The sequence below is a fragment of the Balaenoptera physalus genome, assembly GCF_965194825.1.
Source record: "Balaenoptera physalus genome assembly, chromosome: 16".
In the NCBI taxonomy this organism is placed as follows: Eukaryota; Metazoa; Chordata; class Mammalia; order Artiodactyla; family Balaenopteridae; genus Balaenoptera; species Balaenoptera physalus.
This window is the reverse complement of record NC_138898.1, coordinates 29,703,158-29,725,206: the sequence shown is the minus strand read 5'-3', so window position 1 is coordinate 29,725,206 and position 22,049 is coordinate 29,703,158. Positions and strand designations below refer to the sequence as shown.

Genomic DNA, 22,049 nt, shown 5'->3' with positions numbered 1-22,049 from the left:
AGCTACTGTCTGCAAACTGGAGAGGCAGAGAATCATAGCTTACCTTGAGCAGAAGCCCTCCATGGGAGCCAGGGCTTGTAGTGCTTAAAGGGAGAGTATTCAGGACTTATTTTAATTAGGTATGGTAAAATACTCAGACATGGAAATGACTGTCATGGAGGAAGAGGTTTTTATACTTACAGATCCCAAGCAACACCATGTCACATAGGGCCACATGAGGAAGCACAAGGTTCAGTCAGTAGCAAGGCAGAGAGGAAAAATGTGGGCAAGAGCCTTTATTATGGTTTCTAAGGGAAGGAAAAGGTGAGGCAGGGTAAACAGGGTTAGGATTGGCTAATTTGGATAATTTCAGTGGGCCCTGGAGCATAGGGGCATTCCCTAGTTGTCTGGTACCAGGCCCTGGGGTGAATAGGGCGGGTGGATAGAGGCCCAGAGTATGAGCCTGATAAAGGTTGAGGTTATAAACTCTGGGTTGGTTGGTTTGCATACGAAAGGAAAGCTTGCAGATGAGTTGTTTGCTATCTCTAAGAATTAGCTAAAACTGGGAGGGCTGTCCCTCCAGGGTCAACAAAGCCTCAAGGTGCCAAAGGATCAGAATATAGAAGATAAAAAGCATGGCTATTACTGGTAGGAATACAAACTGTAATTGATGAAATGCTGGAGGCTTATTGTGTACTAGTTTGAGAGTTAAAAACTATGGGGCCCAGTCTTTGGAGGAGGGGGCACACTTTCATGAATTTTACCTCCTGGGAGCACTAGCAGGTTCTCACTGTGAAGACTGGAGGAAAATCCATGGTGCTTCCAGCAGGGGGAGGGGAAAGTACTCATTTTAAAATATGAAAAGTAACCCAGAGTGTCCTGCTCTCTTTAACAAAGGCCTGTTGTGAGATAATAGAAATATATACTGGTCTCTGTCCCCAGTTCCAGGCACAGAGGTCCTAAACTCTTTGTAAAATCCTAAGAGCACTAGGAACATCTATTCTTCTAATGAGGTGATTCTGATGGACTCCTGAATGGCTGGATGGGGGCTGGTCACCAGAAAGACCAACCCATGATTAGAAGCTTGGAATTGTCAGCCCTGCCCCACCCCCATCCTCAAGATGGGAGAGAGGGGCTAGAAATGAAGTTAAGAATTGATGATGCCTATGTGAGGAAGTCTCCATAAAATCCCAATAACAGTGGGTTGGGAGAGCTTCTTGATGGGTAAACATATCCACATACTGCGAGGGTGACACACTCCAACTCCCAGACCTTGCCTCATGTATCTCTTCATCTGCTGTTACTCTGTATCTTTTATTATATCCTTTAATAAACTGGTAAATGTAAATAAATATTTCTCTGAGTTCTGTGAGCCACTCTAGCAAATTAATTGAACCCAAGGAGGGGGTCTTTGGAACCTTCGATCTATAGCTGGTTGGTCAGAAGGACCTGGGCTTGTGATTGGTATCTGAAGTGGGGGTAGGTTGCAGTCTTGGGGAAATAAGCCTGTGGGGTCTGAGTAGGTAGCGTCAGAATTGACTTATACTGTGGGACACCCAGCTAGTGTCACATTGTTGTAAGGGAAAACTTCCATACATTTGGTGACAAGAAATATCAGAAGTGAAGTGTTCTGTGTGAGTAGTAAAGGAGACACATAGGGAAGAAACTCACAGTAGGGAAGAACTGGGTTTTTCCCTATGTGGGAAAGAAAAAAACCAGAGTTTTTCCTTTACACCTATGCTCCAGGGAAACTATTTTACCAGAGTGAGCCTAACTGACCAGAGTTTACCAGCTTTATTGACCTGGAGGAATGGAAATACCCCCACTCCAGCCACCTCTAGACTTCTTGTGTCACCAAAGGCTGGGGGGAGAAGGCTGAGAAGCTCTTGTGAAGGTCACAGCCTAGAGGAACAGGCTCACTAAAGACTGAAATCTAGTCATAGGATTATAGCACTTCTCCTGCCCCATACTTCACCACCACATAAACAGGACTCCAGTATAATAACAGGGGATGACAACAGAAAGAACTGCAAGGCTCAGACTCAAAAAAAAAAAGGAGTTCCTAGGGAAACTCAAAACAACAGGAGAGACAAGAACAAGGACACTAAAGGAAATTGAGTCCTCTGGCAGAGGTTCTGGAATTATCAGACCAAAAATTTAAAATAACTATGATTAATATGCTAACAGAGCTAATGGAAAAGGTGGACAACATACAAAAACAGATGGGTAGTGTAAGCAGAGAGATTGAAACTCTAGAGAAGAATTGAAAGGAAATGATAGAAACCAAAAACACTGTAACAGAAAAGAAGAATGCCTTTGATGGGCTCATTAGTAGACTGATCATAGTCAAGTAAAGAATCAGTAGAGTGGAAGATATGTCAATAGAAACTTCCCAAACTGAAAAGCAAATAGAAAAAAGGATAAAAAGATAGAACAAAATATCTAAAGAACTGTGAGACAATTACAAAATGTGTAACATAGAGTAATGGGGATACCAGAAGGAGAAGAAAGAGAGAAAGGAATAGAAGAAATATTTGAAGTAATAATGGCTGAAAATTGTCTAAAATCAATGACAGCCACCAAACCACAGATCCAGGAAGCTCAGAGAACACCAACAAGGACAAATGTCAAAAAATCTCCACCTAGTATATTGTATTAAAATTACAGAGAATCAAAGACAGAGAAAAAATCTTGAAGGAAGACAGAAGGGGGAAGAAAAAAGCTCATTTTACCTCTAGAGAAACAAGGATAAGAATTATATGATTTCTCTTCAGAAACCACACAAGCAAGAAGAGAGTGAAGTGGAATATTTTAAAGTGCTGAAAGGAAAAAAAACACACCCCATAGTCTAGAACTTTGTATCCAGCAAAATTATTCTTCAAACATAAAGGAGAAATAAAGACTTTCTGAGACAAACAAAAATTGACTAGACTTGCCTTGAAAGAGATGATAAGTTCTTCAGAGAGAAGGAAAATGATGTAGGTCAGAAACTTGGATATACATAAAGAAAGAGCATTCAAGAAGGAACAAACAAATGGCATATAAAATCTTTTATGTTTCTAACTCTTAATCTAACAGATAAGAGTTTTAAAATAATAATAACAACAATATATTAGATGACTATAGCTAATGGATAAGTGAAATGAATGACAGCAATGTTAAAGGGATGGGAAGGAGGAATTGGGAACACTCTGTTATAAAGTACCTGCACTACCCATGAAGAGGTATAGTGTTACTTGAAAGTGGACTTGGCTTAGTTGTTAATGTATACTGTAAACTCTGGGGCAACCACTAAAAAAAGTGAAAATGTAGTATTTAGTATAATATGCTAAAAAAGGAGAGAAATTGGAATCATATAATATGCTCAATCAAAACCACAAAACACAGAACAAGAGTGGAAGACAAGAATAGGAACAAAAAACAAGGGCAGTGAATAGAAAACAGCAACAAATATGGTAAATATTAATCCAACTATATCAATAATCACTTTAAATGTCAATGGTCTAAATGAAGCAATTAAAGACAGAGATTGTCAAAGTGGATAAAAAAAGACAACTATATGTTGTCTACAAGAAATCTACTTTAGGCACGCTCGGTTGTCTCGCGTCGGCGATTTCTCCATTCAGTCAAGTTCTCTCGAGGCAGCTGTGCAGTCTACGCTCTCTGAAAATGGCTACAACTTCAGAAAGCTCTGGGGGCTTCCCTGGCGTCGCAGTGGTTAAGAATCCGCCTGGCAGTGCAGGGGACACGGGTTTGAGCCCTGGTCCTGGAAGATCCCACATGCCGTGGAGCAACTAAGCCCGTGCGCCACAACTACTGAGTCTGTGCTCTACAGCCCACAAGCCACAACTACTGAGCCCGCATGCCACAACTACTGAAGCCTGCACACCTAGAACCCATGCTCTGCAACAAGAGAAGCCACCGCAATGAGAAGCCCGCCCACCGCAACGAAGAGTAGCCCCCGCTCGACGCAACCAGAGAAAGCCCGCACACAGCAACGAAGACCCAACGCAGCCAAAGATAAATAAATAAAATAAATTTATTTAAATTAAAAAAAAAAAAGAAATCTACTTTAAATATAAAGACACATATAGACTAGAAGTAAAGGGATGGAGAAAACAATATCATGCTAACACTAACCAAAAGAAAGCTAGGGTAACTGTACTAATTTCAGACAAACAGATTTCAAAGCAAGGAAAATTACCTGGGATAAAGTAGGGCATTACATAATGATAAAGAGGTCATTTCTCCAAGAAGACAAAATAATCTTTCATATGTATGCACCTAACAACAGAGCACTAAAATATGTGAGGCAAAAATCTGATAAAACTGCAAGGAGAAATGGACAAATCCACTACTATAGTTGAAGACTTCAACATACCTCTATCAGTAATTGAAAGATACAGTAGGCAGAAAATCAGTAAGGACATAATTGAACTGAACAGCACCGTCAATCAACTGGATCTAATTGACATTTATAAAACACTTCATCCAACAACAGCAGAACATACATTCTTCTTGAGCTCACGTGGAACATTCACCAAGATAGACAACATTCTGGCCCATAAACATGTTAACAAATTTAAAAGAATAGAAATTATTCAAAGTATGAGGTAAGATCACAATGGAATTAAACTAGAAATCTGTAACAGAAAAATAACTGGAAAATACCAAAATATTTGAAGATGGAACAACATTTTTAAATAACACATGGGACAAAGAAGTCTCAAGAGAAATTTTAAAATACTTTGAATTAAATTTAAATGAAAATAAAACTTATCAAAATTTGTGGATGCAGCAAAAGGAGTGCTTAGAGAGAAATTGTAGTACTGAATACATACATTAGAAGACACTTAAAAATCTATAATCTAAGCTTCCACCTTGTGAAACTAGAATAGAAGAGCAAATTAAATCCAAAGTAAGCAGAAGAAAAGAAATAATGAAAATTAGAACAAGACGTCAATGAAATTTAAAACAGGAAAGCAATGGAGAAAATATGAAACCAAAAGCTTTTTTTTTTTTTAAAGAGCAGTAATATTGATAAACCTCTAGTCTGGCAAACCAAGGAAAAAAAGTGAGAAAACACAAATTTCTAATATCAGAAATGAAAGAGTAGTCATCACTATTATCCATGGACTTTAAAAGGGTAGTAAAGGAATATTATGAAAAACTTGATGCTTATAAATCTGACAGCTTGGATGAAATAGACAAATTCCTAGAAAGACACAATTTACCAAAACTTAGACAAGAAAAAAATAGGTAATTTGAATAGGCCTATATCTATTTAAGAAATTGAATCAACAATTAATCTTAAACAAACAAACAAACAAAAAAACCCAAGCCAAAAACCAACCAAACAAACCCAAAACCAGGCCCAGATGGTTTCACTAGTGAATTCCACCAAATGTTTAAACAAGAAATATAATTTCTTTACAATCTCTTCCATAAAATTTCTATTAGGGAATACTTCCCAACTCATTTTATGAAGCTCGCATTACCCTAATACCAAAACTAGACAAAAACATTACACAGAAGGAAAATTACAGATCAATATCCCTCATGAACATAGATATGAACATCCTCAATAAAACATTAGCAAATTAAGAGTTCCTTGGTGGCCTAGTCGTTAGGATTCCAGGCTTTCACTGCCATGGCCAGGGTTCAATCCATGGTCAACGAACTGAGATTTCACAAGCTGCATGGCATGGCAAAAGAAAAAACAAAACAAAACAAAAATATATATATGAAGAAAACATACCACAACCAAGTGGGATTTATTCCAGGTATGCAAGACTGATTCAATATTAGAAAATCAATTAATATAATCCATCATATCAACATGGTAATGACAAAATATAATATGATCATATCAATAGATTCAGATAAAGCATTTGAAAAAATACAACACCCATTCATAATAAAACCTCTCGGCAAACTAAAAGTAGATGGGAACTTCCTCAACCTGATAAAGAATTTTTACAAAAAACCTACAGCTAATATCACAGTTAATGGTGAGAAACTATATGCTTTCCCCCTCAGACTGGGAACAACATGTGGATGTTCCCTCTTACCTATTCAACATTTTACTGGAAGTCCCAGCTAATGCAATAAAACAAGAAAAAGAAATAAAAGGTATACTGATTGGAAAGGAAGAAATAAAACTGTCTTTGTTTACAGATTATATTATTATCTATGTAGAAAATCTCAACGAATCCACAAAAAACCCTCCTAGAACTAAAAAGCGATTATAGCAAGGCTGCAGAATGCAAAACTAATGTGCCGCGGTGGGTGGCGGTGGGGGGGCGAGTCAAGATGGCTGTGTGGGAAGATGTGGAGTTTGCATCTCCCCACAACTAGGGTGCCTTCCGGATGCTGGTGGGGGACCTTGATGCCCAGGAAGATGGGAGGAACCCCCAAGCAACCGGCTCATTTGCTCTGAGGGAAGCCGGCCACCATGTTGTGAGAAAGCTCAAGCAGCCCTAGGGGGATGTCGATGTGGGGAGGAACTGAGGCCTCCTGCCATTGATGCCTCAGCATCATCTTGCCAACAGCCATGTGACTGGAGCAGATCCTCCAGCCCTAGCCAAGCCTTCAGATGAGACTGCAGCCCCAGCCACCATCTCACCCACTCCCTCTTGAGAGATCAGGATTCAGAACCATATCGCTAACCATCCTCAGATTTCTGACCCACAGAAACTGTATGCAATGATAAATATTTATTGCTGCTTTAAAAAAAAATTTAACATGCCAAAGTCCTATATACCAGCAATGAGAAAATCGGAATTGAAATTAAAAACAAAACATCATTTACATTAGTACCAAAAAATGAAATACTTAGGTATAAATCTAACAAACTATGTAAGGTCTATATGAGGAAAACTACAAAACTCTGATGAAAGAAATCAAATATCTGAATAAATGGAGAGCTATTTTATGTTCATGGATAAGAAACCTCAATATTACTGAGATGTCAACTCTTCCCAATTTCATCAGTAGATTCAACACAGTCCCAATCAAAATCTCAATGAGTCATTTTGTGAATTTTGATAAATTTATTCTAAAGTTTATATGGAATAGCAAAAGATCCAGGAGAGCCAACATAAGAGAAGAACAAGGTTGAAGGACTGACATTACCCAACTTCAAGACTTACTATAAAGCTACAGTAACAAGGCAGTGTGATATCAGTGAAAGAATAGACAAATAGATCAATGGACCAGAATAGAGAGCCCAGGAGTAGACTCACACAAATATAGCCAACTGATCTTTGACAAAGGAGGAAAGGCAATTCAGCAAATGGTACTGGAACAACTGGACATCACATCATATGTCAAGAAAAAAAAAATCTAGACACAGACCTTATACCTTTCAAAAAAATAAACTCAAAATGAATCATAGATCTAAATGTAAAATGCAAAACTATAAAACTCTTAGTAGATAACATAAGAGAAAATCTAAGTGATCTTGGGTTTTGAAAAAACTTTTTAGATAAAACACCTAAAGCATGATCTGTGAAAGAAAAATTTGATAAGTTGGACTTTATTAAAATTTAAAAGCTTTGCTCTGCAAAAGACACTGTTAAGAAGAAAATGAAAATACAAGCCATATGCTGGAAGAAAATATTTGTAAAACACATATTCAACAAAGAACTTGTACACAAACATACAAAGAACTATTAAAACTCAACAGTAAGAAAAACTCAATAAAAAAAGTGGACAAAATATCTGAACAGATACTTAACCAAAGAAAATATACAGATAGGAGATAAGCATATGAAAAGATGTTATCACATGTCATCAGGGAACTGCGAATTAAAACAAGAAGATACTACTACACAGCTACCAGAATGACTAAAATTCAGTAGACTAACAGCACCAATTGCTGGTGAGGATGTAGAACGGCCACAACTATCATTTATTGCTAATAGGAATACAAAATTGTACAGCCACTTTGAAAGACAGTTTGGCAGTTTCTTAAAATGCTCAACATAGGTTTACCCTAAGATGCAGCAATTGTACTCCTAAGTGTTTACCCAAATGAATTGAAAACTTAGGTCCACACAAAAAAAACCTAAAAATATTTATATCAGCTTTATTTATATTTGCCAAAAATTGGAAGCAACCAAGATGTCCTTCAATGGGTGACTGCATAAACAAGCTGTGATACATACAGACAGTGGAATATTACTCAGTGTTAAAATGAAATGAGCTATCAAGCCATGAAAAAACATGGCAGAACCGAGACCTCCCTGGCGGTCCAGTGGTTAAGACTCCACGCTTCCACTCCAGGGGGCGTGGGTTTGATCCCTGGTGGGGGATCTGTCCTGCATGCCATGCAGCACGGCCAAAAAAAAAACAAAAAAACAAGGAGGAAACTTCAATTCATATTCCTAACTGAAAGAAGACAGTTTGAAAAGGCTACATACTGTATGATTGCAACCATATGACCTTCTGGAAAAGGCAAAACTATGGCGACGATAAAAGATCAGTGGTTGCCAGGAGGGCAGGGGAAAGGAGAGGGACACTTTTAAGGCACATTATTCTGTATGATACTGTAATGGTGGATTTGTTAAAACCCATAGATTTTTTTATACCTCAATTTTAAAAAAAGGAAAAAACCCCATAGAATGTACAACACAAGGAGTGAACCCTAATGTAAACTGTAGACTTCAGTTAATAATAATGCATCAATATTGGTTCATCAATTGTAACAAATATAACACACTAATGCAAGATGTTAATAACAGGGAAAGCTGGGGTGAGAGGAGGAAAGAAGATTATATATGGGAACTCTGTATATTCTGTGCAATTTTCCTGTAAATCTAAAATTATTCTAAAAGATAAAATCTATTAAAAAATGAAATCATTGATCAATGAGATGCTCCAAGGGACATCTCAAGGAGAAGTTTCTCTAAAGATTAAAGGAGCTCATTTGATTGGTTTATAAGATATCAATGTGTTTATATAACTTAAATATTCCAAAAAATCATAGAAATTTGGTAAAAATTTGGCAAATGAACTAGTTTATTATGTCTGGTTTAATAAAAAGAAACATGCCTTCTCTGATTTTTCAGCATTAAATACAACACAAGATTATACTTTTATTCTACTTAGGTATCCTAAACTTCTATAGGTTCATTGATTAAATATGCTAGTGATACTTCTACTTAATGTTTAAGATTATGAAATACATACATTTGTGCTTAATTAAATTGATTCATCATTCTGAACATTTGATTTCCATAATATTTATGTTTTATAGTATTCCAGCTGCAAGATTAATTTCCAAGATTTATAGGTATCTTGAAACTTTGGACTGATACTAAATTGAGTTAATGGTATTCATTGGATGCCTAGATCATTTCTAAGTAAGATTAAATTCTGAAACATTGATTACTAAGCAAGATTTTGTTTGTATCCTTTTGCTTCTTTTTTAAAAATATGCTACCTAGAAGTAATACCCTTGCATCTGTAAATGAACATGTACATTTCTGTCCCTTTGAAAAATTATGTGTGGGTTGTGTTTGTTTGCAGAAAGTTGTGTTATGTGTACTCATGTGTTCTGCTAGTCTAAAATGCTGATGTGTGACAGCTGACAATTATCCATCTTCCCAGCTTATTCTGTGAGATAGAAGTTCCTTTAGTTAAGGGTTATAATTCAGTGAGACTCTACTATGATTAGTCTTGACAGAAAGGCACAACTTTGTATACAAAGTAAAAAATGTGTTTTTGTTAAGGGAAAAGGAATAGGTTTGTCCTAAAATGAAATGACAGGCTGTTGCAGAGTGAATGGAGCATGGTGAAGGACAAAACCTGAAAGGATATAGAAAATAGCAGAAGGTTCATGGAAAGGGAATTTTACTGGCCTTGGATTATAGATGAATAAATAATGAGTCTGAGAAGCTATGAAACCTGTTAAAATCCTAACAAAATCTGCTCAGTTTTGATGGGCTTGTTTCTGTTTATTTTTATAGTTTACTGTTAGTTGCCTTCATTTACGATATAAAGCACCCCCATCGTTTATCTGCTTATATAGCAAAGATTCTGAGTCTTCCCACAATAATTTTTTGTGTTTTGTGTTGGCTTTATTATGGCTTTGGTTATTTAGGAAAACAAAGCTTCCTCACTTATGAAGTTCTTGGTAGGTGATCATGTTACCCTCTAAGTATATTTTTTAAAGTTTTTTTGTCACTTTCAAATGAGTAGCCAAATATTGTTTCTGAGGCATCCATGATCCTATCTTGTGTTCAAATCTGAATGCTTTTTTTTTTTTGGCCATGCTGCATGGCTGGCAGGATCTCAGTTCCCCAACCAGGGATTGAACCCAGGCCACTGCAGTGAAAGCGCCAAGTCCTAACCACTGGATCGCCAGGGAATTCCCATCAAATCTGAAAAATTTTGATTTCATTTTTGTTTCTAAGATTGACTCGTAAGTGTAAAATGAAGTAAAATAACTTTCAGAATATCTTTTGTATCTAAAACTTTCTTTGTGATTTCCTAGAGAGCCTTGGGAAGTCACAAAGATTTGTTTTTCCACCTCTTAAAAAAGAGAGGTGCCAGAAGCAATTAGGGTTATTTGATATGTTACTGTTGGAGTTTCATGGGAAGTGGTGTCAAATCAGAAGAGATGCTTAGCCTTTTCTAGGTTAAACTGCTATAGGTCAAATGTTAAATATTTCAGCAATTGTATGCTCTATGGGCTGCTCCTAGAGATTTTTCAATGCCTTTGCTGCCAGGATTGGTTTCTATTTATCAGAGTCCTGATGATGATTTTCTCATGTTAGGCAGCACTATAATTATCAGTCATAATTCAGTTATCATTTAAAATGTTTATTTGATAACAATCTTTTAAAATTTGAATCTAGCATTTTTAAGGCCAGTGCTGTTCAACTGGAGATGAACATCAAACTTACCTATGGAGTTTTATTAACATACGCATACTTAGGACCTACTCCAGATCTACCGAATCTCTTTACTTGATATAGTCTTGATATATTTTTCTTACATGCTTGGTATGTTTTGGTATATTATGTATATGTCTTTTTAAAATTGTTTTATCCCTCAAGATATCTTTATCTGTTTAACCATCTTTATAAATCTGATATAATGTTCATTGTCTATAAAGACATGCTTAATTATTATAGACATTCTGTTCAAAACTTTTAGATCGCCTTAATTGTGTTTGTTTTGTGTGCTACAGAAACAACTAAACTTCCTTGTCAATTTCATTACCGTTACGAAATATTTCACTTTTGACAGTTATCAGTAATAAGTTAACCACAGCCAATTTAAGTCCCTGTTACCTACAGATACTATTTGTTTTACCCCAAAGCTTCCTTGAAACCTCAGCTGTAGGCCAGAGTTTTTGTCTTCAGCAAAGTACTGTCTCAGAACCCTGACTGGAAGGACTCTGTCAGGTACTGTTAACAACTAGCACAGCAGTGAAATGCTTAAGCAGGTTGATTCTTGAATTCATGTCCTTCACCTAAAGAGACATAAACCATCCTCAAATAACTGGTTGTCCCTACTGGTGACCTCAGGCTGAGGGTTCTTAGGAGCCACCCTGAAGCAGACAGCCTTTGGATGTATACAGCTGAGCCCAAGATCCACAGAACAAGACCACAGATTGTTACTTTACGATCTGTATTCCTCTGTTTTCTATTCTTTTACCTATCTTCTATCCTCTCACTCACTTAAGGCTACTTTTAACTGTGTTACTTATAATCCTTGTTTCTAATATTGCTGTTTGCATCCTTAATCACTCCTTGGTATGACTCTAATACACAGCTACAATTCACCCATGAACTGGCAAAAAGGAGCCTTGGGAGCCAACCAGCTTCCCTCGGTCCCAGTTCCTTGTAAGAAATCAGTTGGCCAAAACCAGGTCACTGGTGGCCCTCAATGACTGGTATTGAATCTGGAACAGAAGCCTGCTAGCTACTACCCACAAATTGGACAGGAACTTATTACGTTGGTATACTAATACCGACTCTCAAGATTGCCTCTGACATTACCCAGGCTCCATTTTGGCCCATTGGTTTGTCCTCTAGGAAAAAGAGATCAGCAGATAGTTTCATTGAAAAAGGAGAAAAACTGGACCTGATTCCAGAACTGAAACCCTAACTACTCTAGGGGAATTCTGGATTTCTTTCTTCTCTCCTCAGGACTCTTCATTTCATACTTTACAAGAGGCCCAGATAGTAGGGTGAACCTTATGATTGAGAGAAAAAAGCAGTCGGACTCAGGCAATGCCACTAAGGCCGTAGAATATATTTCCTTAGAGGTTCAGAACAGAGCTGCTTTAGATATAATATTGACCTCTCAAGGGTAATATGAGTTGTTTCAGGGGAAGAATGTTGTACTCACATTCCTGCAGACCTCTCAGAGATCTTTAACATTACTAAAAAGATCCAGGTAGTAAATGAAGATATCATAAAACTGGGTAATATGTCTAATGACCCCATATGTAGTTCTGTCGACACCTCAGATTGGGCATGAGATCTGTTTTCTTGTTCAGTCTGGGCACTCCTGGCTCCTGGCTGAAAAGTGGGCTATGTAAACTCTGGTCATAATCCTCTTAGTATTTGTCTGCATTCCCTTGTTCAGATGTGTGATCTCCAGAGTTTTGAATTCTATTACACAGCTGCTGTGCGTCAAATGATCCAGCAAAGGGTCATCCATCAAAAAGAACTGGAAAACCTGATACACAGGTTGATACACAGGTTGAAAGGACCACCAGCAGAAACAACTTTTCAGCAGACAATTGACATGCGATTATGACACCTCAAACAGCAGTGAAGATCTGAATTGATACTCTCAGATATTGATGGTCAGTCCTTCAGCTCAGGATGAAGAATGACCACAAAGACGAACTGAGAACTGAAGCCATTTCCCCACATTCAGCCTGGACATGGAGAAGCCCAATTACACCTTAGTGTCTATATGAAGATGATGTTGTGCTATGCCTCTGTCTTCATTAGCATGACTTTATTTTTCCAGGAATCTCCTGACCAGCAAATGATTGCTCATTACAGAATTTTCCCAAAGACCCATCAGCTCTGCAATGGAAAGCATAACAGACTCTAATTTGCTCCCTAAGATTTTTTTCAATGCTTTGCTTCAAAATCCTGACCTTGCTGTTTATTGTGGATTGCTATATTGTGATTCTTACCCAATCCTAATCAAGCCATCACTTTGAAAGTCCTATCCTAAATCAAACTTTCATTTCTTAATAAATTCTGACTTACCTTCCCCTCTCTGAGATATTGTCAAGACTTAGCTTGCTGTAAGCAATAAATCGGCTTTGTCTTATCAACAGGCTGTGTTGGTGATACTTAGGGAGCCAGCTCTTGCAATAACTTAGATAAACATTTTTTTTTTTTTAAAAGAAGGAATGAAAGGTGGACTAAAGAAAAAAAGATCTTGGAACTACAGAGGGAGAGTGATGAATTATGGTTGGGATGGTTGGAAATGCTTCACAAAGAACTGATGTTTCCTCTGAGTCTTAAAGGATGAACATGAGTTTGGCAAGAGAAGAAAGGGGTGGAGATAGAGAGGGGTAGTGGTGGTAGTGAGGTGGGGGGATTCTGGGCAAAGGAAATGGGGGCTTGAAGGGCTCCAGTGGAAATGCCAAGAGGTCTGGGGCATGGGTGACCAGGGCAGAGTCGAGTCTCGGGTGTGGTTGGTGCTGGGGCAGGGAGCATGGAGAGAGGAAGTTGCCCAGAGAGCAGTGCATACCCTTGGGGGGCAGGGGGAAATCTGGAGGGAGAGAGTGTAATACTGGAGCATCGACCGGATGTGATCTGCATCAAAGGATGATGCTAGCAGCATTGAAGAGGCTGTTGAGGGTGGGGACAGTGGTTCCCAGTCACTGTGGGGCAGACTATATGAGCATGTTTGTTGTGGTTGCTTCACTTGTTGTGAAGGCAAGAAGAGGCATCAAGCAAGGGTCTGACTCCACCATTAACAATCTCCATGTCTTTGGGACTTGGTTTCCAATCGCTGCGATGACTGCAGGGTCTGATGAGACACCTGGTGTAAGTACACTGAAAAGTACTGAGTGCTAGTTACAGACTCAAAGACAGGTGATTGCATGTGTGGCAGGGTAGGTTTTCTTCACCCACTCCTACCCTAACGTCTTCTCCTTCTCACCTCCTATGGGAAGAGGGTTTTGGTAAGACAATGTAACAACAAATTATTTAAGTGTGATAATAACTCATCCAAGTTAGGAAGCTGTTCAGTATTAGCCATGAAAGATGGGTTTGTGCTACAGATGCTCTTTCCCATGGTCTGAAAGGCTTTGGCCAGAAACAAATCTCCTTCCTCCAAAGCCATGGGAGCAAGTGTGAAAAAGTGTGTGCCATCACAGCCGTGATCCCAGGGAAGAGCTCTAGAACTGAGCTAGGCTCTCAGAGAGAGCAGAGGAACAGAGAGGGTGGGCAAGGGATTAAGGAGAAGGGTCTCATGGTCATCAAAGACCAGTTCCATATTGCTTGACAAGACTGAGTAAGAAAGGCAATATACATTTGTAACCTCTTTTGAACTGTGTATCCTCAGTCAGCTAAGAAACAGTTTTCTCTTTGGTAATGAACTGTACCAGGCATTCTTCCAAGCACTGTAGATGTAACTTGGTGGTTCGCATATTTTTTCCAAGCTGTAATTCCTGTTGTAATCTCATTTCCCAACTGAATGGAATTCATGTGGAATGTGGAAAGCAAGCCAGAATTTCCCTTTCAATCTTCCCCAACCTCTTTTACACAGAAAGCAAGCTGCTTTTTTAGTTTTTCTTTCATAGTCAGTTTTCAACAGACTCCACGTAATGCATAATTTAGGAGCTAGGAAGGCAGCTGTCACATTAGGAAGACTTCCAAGTCCCGAATGCACTCGTTTACACTTAACAGGCTTCCTCACGTTTATGCACCTGACTCAAGTCAGAAAATTCAGAGCGAAAAATAGGCTGAAAGGAAAATAGAGAAGCTGGAAGACCCAGTGTGTCTGGCTCACCCTCCAACTCTTAACAGTTAAGTATGTTCACCAAATGATACAAGAGGAGGGAGAATTCTGATCCTCCTTTTCAACTAATGGAATAAAAAATTGTAATTATTTTGAGAAACAAACTTTGCATTCTCAGACATTTTTTTCCTTCTTGTAGAACATAAGCTGAAGGTATAGGATTTAGGCCCCTCAGAGGTGACTCCACAGGAGATTTAAAATGGAAATCTTTATGTAATTGTACTCCAGTTCATTTAGCGGATTCCCATTATTGAACTTCACTGCATCCCTTGACCATTTGGGTCCCTGAAGTTAAAATTTTGACTCACTTCCTCTTTTCTATGCAGAAGGGAAGATGGCAAGGGGGGGGAGGAGGGGTGTGTAACGTGGCATATTTCAGTAGAAAAAGGTTTGTGTTTTAGGCAAAATGACTTTCCATTTCAGTCCTGCTCAAGGACCATTCGCCCACAGGTGACCCCCACAAGGCCCACCCCTTCAGGGGTGGCGGACGGGGAGTCAGGATGGGTGCAGATGGGACAGCACCTGGAAGACAGCAGGGAAATGGAATGTGGAGGACCAGACCCAGCATCCTACACACAGTGTCACCAAGGGAGCTGACCCTCCTCGAGGACAGGTCCTCGTCCAGCCCCACTGAGCACCGTGCACTTTCTCACACTCACTCCCAAGACTCTGGAGAGATGTGAGGACTGGATGCAGAGGCAGGGGGGGTGGGGAGGAGGGACAGTGGCCATGGGGCAGCTCTGGGATAGGAAGGAGTGTTGAGATGCCAGTGGTGCCTCCATGGCTCCTCCCGCCTGCCCAAGAGCCCTGGCTCCTCTGCACATCTTGCTCTTGGGTGCCCCCCCACACCCCGCATCATGGGGCTGCTTCCCCAAGGGCTCAGAACCCTGGCAGTGGGGGAGCAGTAGGTGCAAGAGGAAGGGCCGGGCAGAGGGGGCAGAGGGGGTGGATCCTGGGGCCAGCTCCTCCACGTACCGTGTGCCAGCATGGGGTCAGGACAAGTCCTTCTCAGAATGAGGTAAGAGGATCTCTCCCAGCACCCCCACGCCCACCAAGAAGTCCATCACCTCCTGAGATTCTGCTTCCTCACCTATAAGCAGGGCCCTGCCTGGGATGCGAGGAGGAGAGAAGGGCACCGTGACCACATGTCTCCTGACCTGAAGTGCAGGATGCCCGACCGTTCATGTGGCTCCTGCCCTCCTGGCAGTGGATGGTCTTCCCCCGTTACTTCCGCTGGCTCTTCAGCTCCTTGTGCAGCAGGTCGCCCCCTCCAGGTAAAGCCTTCACTGGCTCACAGGGGAGCTGTGTCTGCATTCCCGATGGGAAGGTGACCCACCACTGCTGGTATTTTGTGGAGGGTAAGGGTGTGCCCTCTGGAGTCAGGTGGCCTGAGTGTGAGCTCTGGCTCCACCTCCTACCAGCTGCCTGGAACGACGGCCCGACCTCCCAGGCTGGCGAATGTTCACTGCTCCCTGAGGCTCAGCTCAGTGTCACTAACTCTGGGCCTCTCCCTTGACTCCTGTGGCTGAGGGCAGGCCCTCTCTGAGCAGCATTCAGCCTCCTCCCCAGTTAAACTACCTGCATTGGGAGGGCTCCTTAAGGTGAAAGGGAGGGAGGGAGGGAAGCAGGAGAATGGAAGAGAAGGCTGGGTGGGTGGCTGGGCCTTGGGGCTCCCCAGGACACCTTACCCCATCTCACCTGTGCCGGGAGGGCTGCTCCTCGCCCGCCCCCGCGCGCCACCTCCTCCTGTAAGAGATGCAACAGGGCTGATCCACTGCCCTCTGGAAAGTCCCCTTCCCTGCACTGCCCCATCTCACTGTGGGGACCCTCAGAGGGTTTACAACACCTCAGAGGGAACCAGGCTCCAGCTATTTAACTCAACAAGCTCCAGAGTTCCCAGTCCTGACATTTCTTTGACACCCTGGAAAGTCATGAGGTCAGAACATCTCCACAACCCCGGACAGACAGATAGAGAAATCTGTGGAAGGGATTGCTAAGGAAAGGTGACTCTAACCAAGACAGGGGCGGCTGAAAGAGCCCCGCGGGCTCTGATGGCTTCTGCCGCTCAGTGTTAACGCAGGCACAGGGCAGGTCGTTTTTAATCCCTCCAACAGCCGTGCAACGGGGCCATGGCTGCCTTCAGTTCATAGATGAGGCAGGGAGAGCTTGGATAACCAGACTGAAGCTGCTCAGCCAGCAAGTGGCAGGCCCTGCACTCAAACCTGTGTCCCTGCGCCTCGAAGGCGCTGTCTGTTTCCCCATCCCCTGCTGCCCAGGAAACCTGGGAGTGGGCAGAGATGAGGATAAACTCACCTTCCTCCCCAAGGCCCTTTAGCTGGCAGCTCATGGTCAGCAGGGCTCGCTTGGTCCCCAGGCTGGCTCACAAGTCTCGCTCATCCACGCACACCTTCGGCCCAGGGTGTTTTGAGGCCCTCATGGTGGCCGGCCTCCTTTCCTGGCAGCCAGTGCTCCTTGGCTTGTTTGAGATTGAATGTGGAGGCGGGTGAAGTGTGGGAGAGAGGCAGGGCAGGAGGCGGTGAGTTTCCAGCCCTTCAATCCAGCTGCACACTCCTCTGCTCAGGTTTCCTGGCAAAGAGGCGGTGTGGCCTCATGTTTCAGGCATCACTTACACACGAGGGGCCCTGGAGGGGCCAGAAGCTGCTGGCTCATCTCCCGGCAATGATGCCACTTGCACTCCTGCCAGGGGAGGTGTGAGGATCATCCCAGGGTTCTTTCCTTCTGTCTTGAGTCACTGGTTGGGACAGGCACCAGGGAAATCCTAGGATGTTTGTGAAAGTTATCATCAGGGCTTCTATTTAAAATGCAGATTCCCGGGCTACCACTGGGCATTCACATGAGTCCTGGTCTGAATCCTGATGCAGGAGTCCTGAGCCCACTTTGATGAACTGTTCCTGCTCCCACTATACCTGCTCACTCACCAGCTCTTTCCACTGCTGCCTGGTTTCGAAAAAGGCAGATTTGGCTGCACTGAAAACCATGACCAGACTTTCAGAGGAACCCTCTGAAAGGTAATCACAGCCCTCAGCGTCCCCTGTTCTTAACCTGGCTTCCCTGGCACTCTGAGCGTCATGGATGGAATTTTGTGGGTCTGTGAACAGGAATGGGGGAAAACATTACGTCTTCATTTTTTCTAGCCTTTAACTGAAATTTAGCATTTCCCTCAAAAAATGTGTGATTTTGTCCCCAGTAGGAGTCACGGACATTTTCTTTTCTTTTTTTAATTGAAATATAGTTGATGTACAATATTATATGTTACAGGTGCACAATACACTGATTCACAATTTTAAAGGTTATGCTCCACTTACAGTTATTGTAAAATATTGGCTGTATTCCCTGTGTTGTACAATATTTCCTTGTAGCTCATTTTATATACAATAGTTTGTACTGCTTAATCCCTTACCCTTATATTGCCCCTCGCCGCTTCCCTCTCCACACTGGTAACCACTAATTTGTTCTCTATATCTGTGAGTCTGTTTCTTTTTCTGTTATATTCACATTTGTTGTGTTTTTTAGATTCCACATATAAGTGATATCATATATCTGACTTATATATATTTCTGTTCGACTTATTTCACTTAGCATCCCTCCAAGTCCATCCATGTTGCTGCAAATGGCAAAATTTCATTTGTTTTATGGTTGAGTAGTATTCCGTTGTATATATATATACCACATCTTCTTTGTCCATTCATCTGTTGTTGGACACTTAGGTTACTTTCATATCTTGGCAGTTGTAAATAATGCTGTGATGGACATTGGGGTACATGTATCTTTTTGAATTAGTGTTTTTGTTTCTTTAAGATAAATACCCAGGAGTGGAATTGCTGGGTCATATGGTAGTTTTATTTTTAGTTTTTTGAGAAACCTCCATACTGTTTTCCACAGTGGCTGCACCAATTTACATTCTCACCAACAGTGTATGAGGGTTCCCTTTTTCCCACATCCTTGCCAACATTTGTTGTTTGTATTCTTTTGATGATACCCATTTTGACAGGTGTGAAGTGATATCTCATGGTGATTTGATTTGCATTTCCCTGAGGATTAGCGATGCTAAGCATCTTTTCATGTGCCTGTTGGCCATCTGCATGTCCTCTCTGGAAACATGTCTGTTCAGGTCTTCTGTCCATTTTTTAATCGAGTTATTTGTTTTGTTGTTGTTGTTGAGTTGTATGAGCAGTTTATATATTTTGGATATTAACCCCCTATCAGTCATATCATTTGGAAATATTTTCTCCCATTCTGTAGTTTGTCTTTTCATTTTGTTGATGGTTTCCTTTGCAGTGCAAAAGGTTTTAAGTTTAATTAGGTCCCATTAGTTTAGTTTTTTTTTTTTTTATTTCCTCTGCTTTAAGAGACAGATCTAAAAAAATATTGCTATGATTTATGTCAGAGTGTTCTGCCTATGTTTTCCCCTAGGAGTTTTATGGTTTCTGGTCTTATATTTAGATCTTTAATCCATTTTGAGTTTATTTTTGCATGTGGTGTTAGAGAAAGTTCTAATTTCATTCTTTTACATGTAGCTGTCCAGTTTTCCCAGCACCACTTTGAGAAATAAAATATTGCCTGCCATATCAATAAACAAAGGATGTCACAGTCATCAGTGATTGTAGCCCTCCAACGCTGAGCTCGTGAGTTCCTGAGGGAACTCAGGAAAGAAACAAAGAATACCTGCCATCTAGCAGCCATCATGGGGACTGCAGCCACTCCCAGCAGTGAGCCTGAGGGAACTCAGGATGAGAAAACACAGGATACTGGCCCCAGATAGCTGAGGTGCATATCAAAGGAATGATTTCAGTGAGCCCAGATCGTTGCATCTTCCCCTACATAGAAAAGCACTAAATTCCTTAACTTGAGATATCTGGTTTTCTTTAATTAACAATAATCTTTTGATGTTCAGACTACCTGACCTTTGTTGCAATACTCCTATATAGTCTGGCACCCCACTCGCCTCCTCAGAGCAGTTTTCTCAGGGTTACGTGAGATGCTGCCTCCGGGCTTGAAGTCCTCAGTATGTCTGCTGCATAAAACATAACTTTTAGTCTACGGCCATACCATCCTGAATGCATTCGATCTCGTCTGATCTTGGAAGCTAAGCAGGGTCGGGCCTGGTTAGTACTTGGATGGGAAACAGGGCAGAGAGCCAGGCTTTGTCTCCTGAGGACACTTTAAGATAACAGTCATGGCAGGAACAGAGAGGGGCTAAACCCTGTTTGAGTAAAGGATCAAGAGGTCCCATATTTCCCATCCTTGGGGCAAGGGAGACACTGCACATGTGCAGGAAGGCTCCTCAGGGGTTAAAAAGGAGGGGACACCACCCCAGAATAGGTGATACCAAGGCCGTCCCATAGGCCTCTAGGCTGTAATCCATCTTGGAAAAAAGTTGTGCATGCATGTTGGGGAGGGTCCTAGGGCAGGGCAGGTGTGGAAACAGAAACCAGATAATTGGCCAAAGGTAAACAAAGACCCAGAAGAACTGCCCTGTATAAATGACTTAACCCCTTCTTTACTAAGCTCCTCATGAGGGAGGATGCCCACATCCTTTCTCTACAGGTGCATCTCTGCCTTGCTTCTGTCTTAACTAAACAAACTGTTTCTCTGTGTGCTCTCCCACTTGTGCTGTGTCTCTAATAATAAACTTTATACCTGTTTTTACAGTTTTTGCCTCCTTGAGAAATGCATTTTTCACTGGGGGCAAGGGCCAGGGGAATTTTGCTTCTAGCCTCTAGCCCCTGGTGGACTAGTGGCTAGGATTCCTGGTTTTCATCCAGGCTGCCCAGGTCCAATTCCTGGGCAGGGGACTAAGATCTCACTTCAAGCCACCGCTCATTGCTGTCTCTCCAAGATCACTTACACATGTTATTTATCCTTCCTGAGCCTCTGTTTCCTCATCTGGAAACTGGGGATAAGAGGACCCCTTCTGGGACTTGTGAGGGATAAATGGATGAAGGCAGGTAAAGGAGCCTGCACAGGCCAGAGAACTCCAGTAGATGGAGAGCACATCCCACTGCCCACACATGGGAGGTGACTGCTTCATGCTCCGGGCCCTACTGGGCCTTGTTCACCTCCCCTCACTCCATGTTCTCTATCCATGCCCCTCTGTGCCCTTGGCAGCTGTGCAAAGAGGGCTTATCTCTTCCTTGTTATAGGAAGATCCCAAGGCCAGTGCCAGGTCAGCCAAGAAACTCTGCTCACCTGTCAGCAGGGAAGCACCTGGACTCAACCCAAGCCGAAGTCCAAGAACAGCTCTTCCAAAAAGCTGCAGCCGAGCCCAGTCAGAGTGGCTTCTCCACTTCGAAGTGATGTTTCTTAGGCTGTGGGTAGCACTCTTCCCAACCAGGGGAGAACCTTGTTAGAGCAGGTGGAGCCACACCAGGGAGTCTCGGGGTCACCTGCAGTCCCCCTCCTGCTGCCCTGCTGCATGGGCTTCATGTCCCACCATACCGATTTCTCCTTGTCTCCCTCCTGCTAGAGGACAGTGGAGTTCTTGTGGGCATGAGTCCAATACCTCCAGGGATGGGGAGCTCACTCCCTCTTTAAGCTGCTCTTTTCACTCACATACACACTGGCTTTGGGGAGAGCTCATTCTGCTGCCTATTTCTGAAAGCTTCACAGACACAGAAGGCTCACCATCAGAAGCACCCAGAGTGCTCCTTCCCAGGTGGTCAGCCACACACACAAGTTTTGGTCATTTGCATCCATCCAAACCAGTCTCTGAAGCTGAATCCAGCCTCTGTACCCTGATGCTAAATTAAATCTCGGAGACAGAATTTTGGGTGAAGTAGAAAAGAATAGCTTTATTGCTTTGCCAGGCCAAGGGGGCCACAGCGGGCTAATGCCCTCAAAACTGCGTGTCCCCACTTGGAGAGGGTAGTGAGAAATTTTATAGTAATGGTTCAAAGAGGGCGTGATCAGCTCATGGACATTATTCTGATTGGCTGGGGATGAGGTAAGTGAGAGTCAGCATCATCAACCTTCTGGTTCCAACCCGTCTGGGGTCTGGATGTGGGCAGCACACCTTTGTTAACCGTTAACGTCTCTCACCT

General features: G+C 41.9%; 1 protein-coding gene across 1 annotated transcript in view; it reads right to left on the bottom strand.

Moving 5' to 3' along the window:
- TMC2 (transmembrane channel like 2) overlaps nucleotides 1-16,199 on the bottom strand; it is an 88,682-nt gene extending 72,483 nt beyond the window's left edge. The window contains exon 1 of the mRNA XM_082428579.1: nucleotides 16,146-16,199. Coding sequence (XP_082284705.1) covers nucleotides 16,146-16,173 — 28 coding nt within the window. The 5' untranslated portion in view covers nucleotides 16,174-16,199. The remainder of the gene's footprint in view (nucleotides 1-16,145) is intronic.
- Between the last annotated feature and the right edge of the window lie 5,850 nt (nucleotides 16,200-22,049).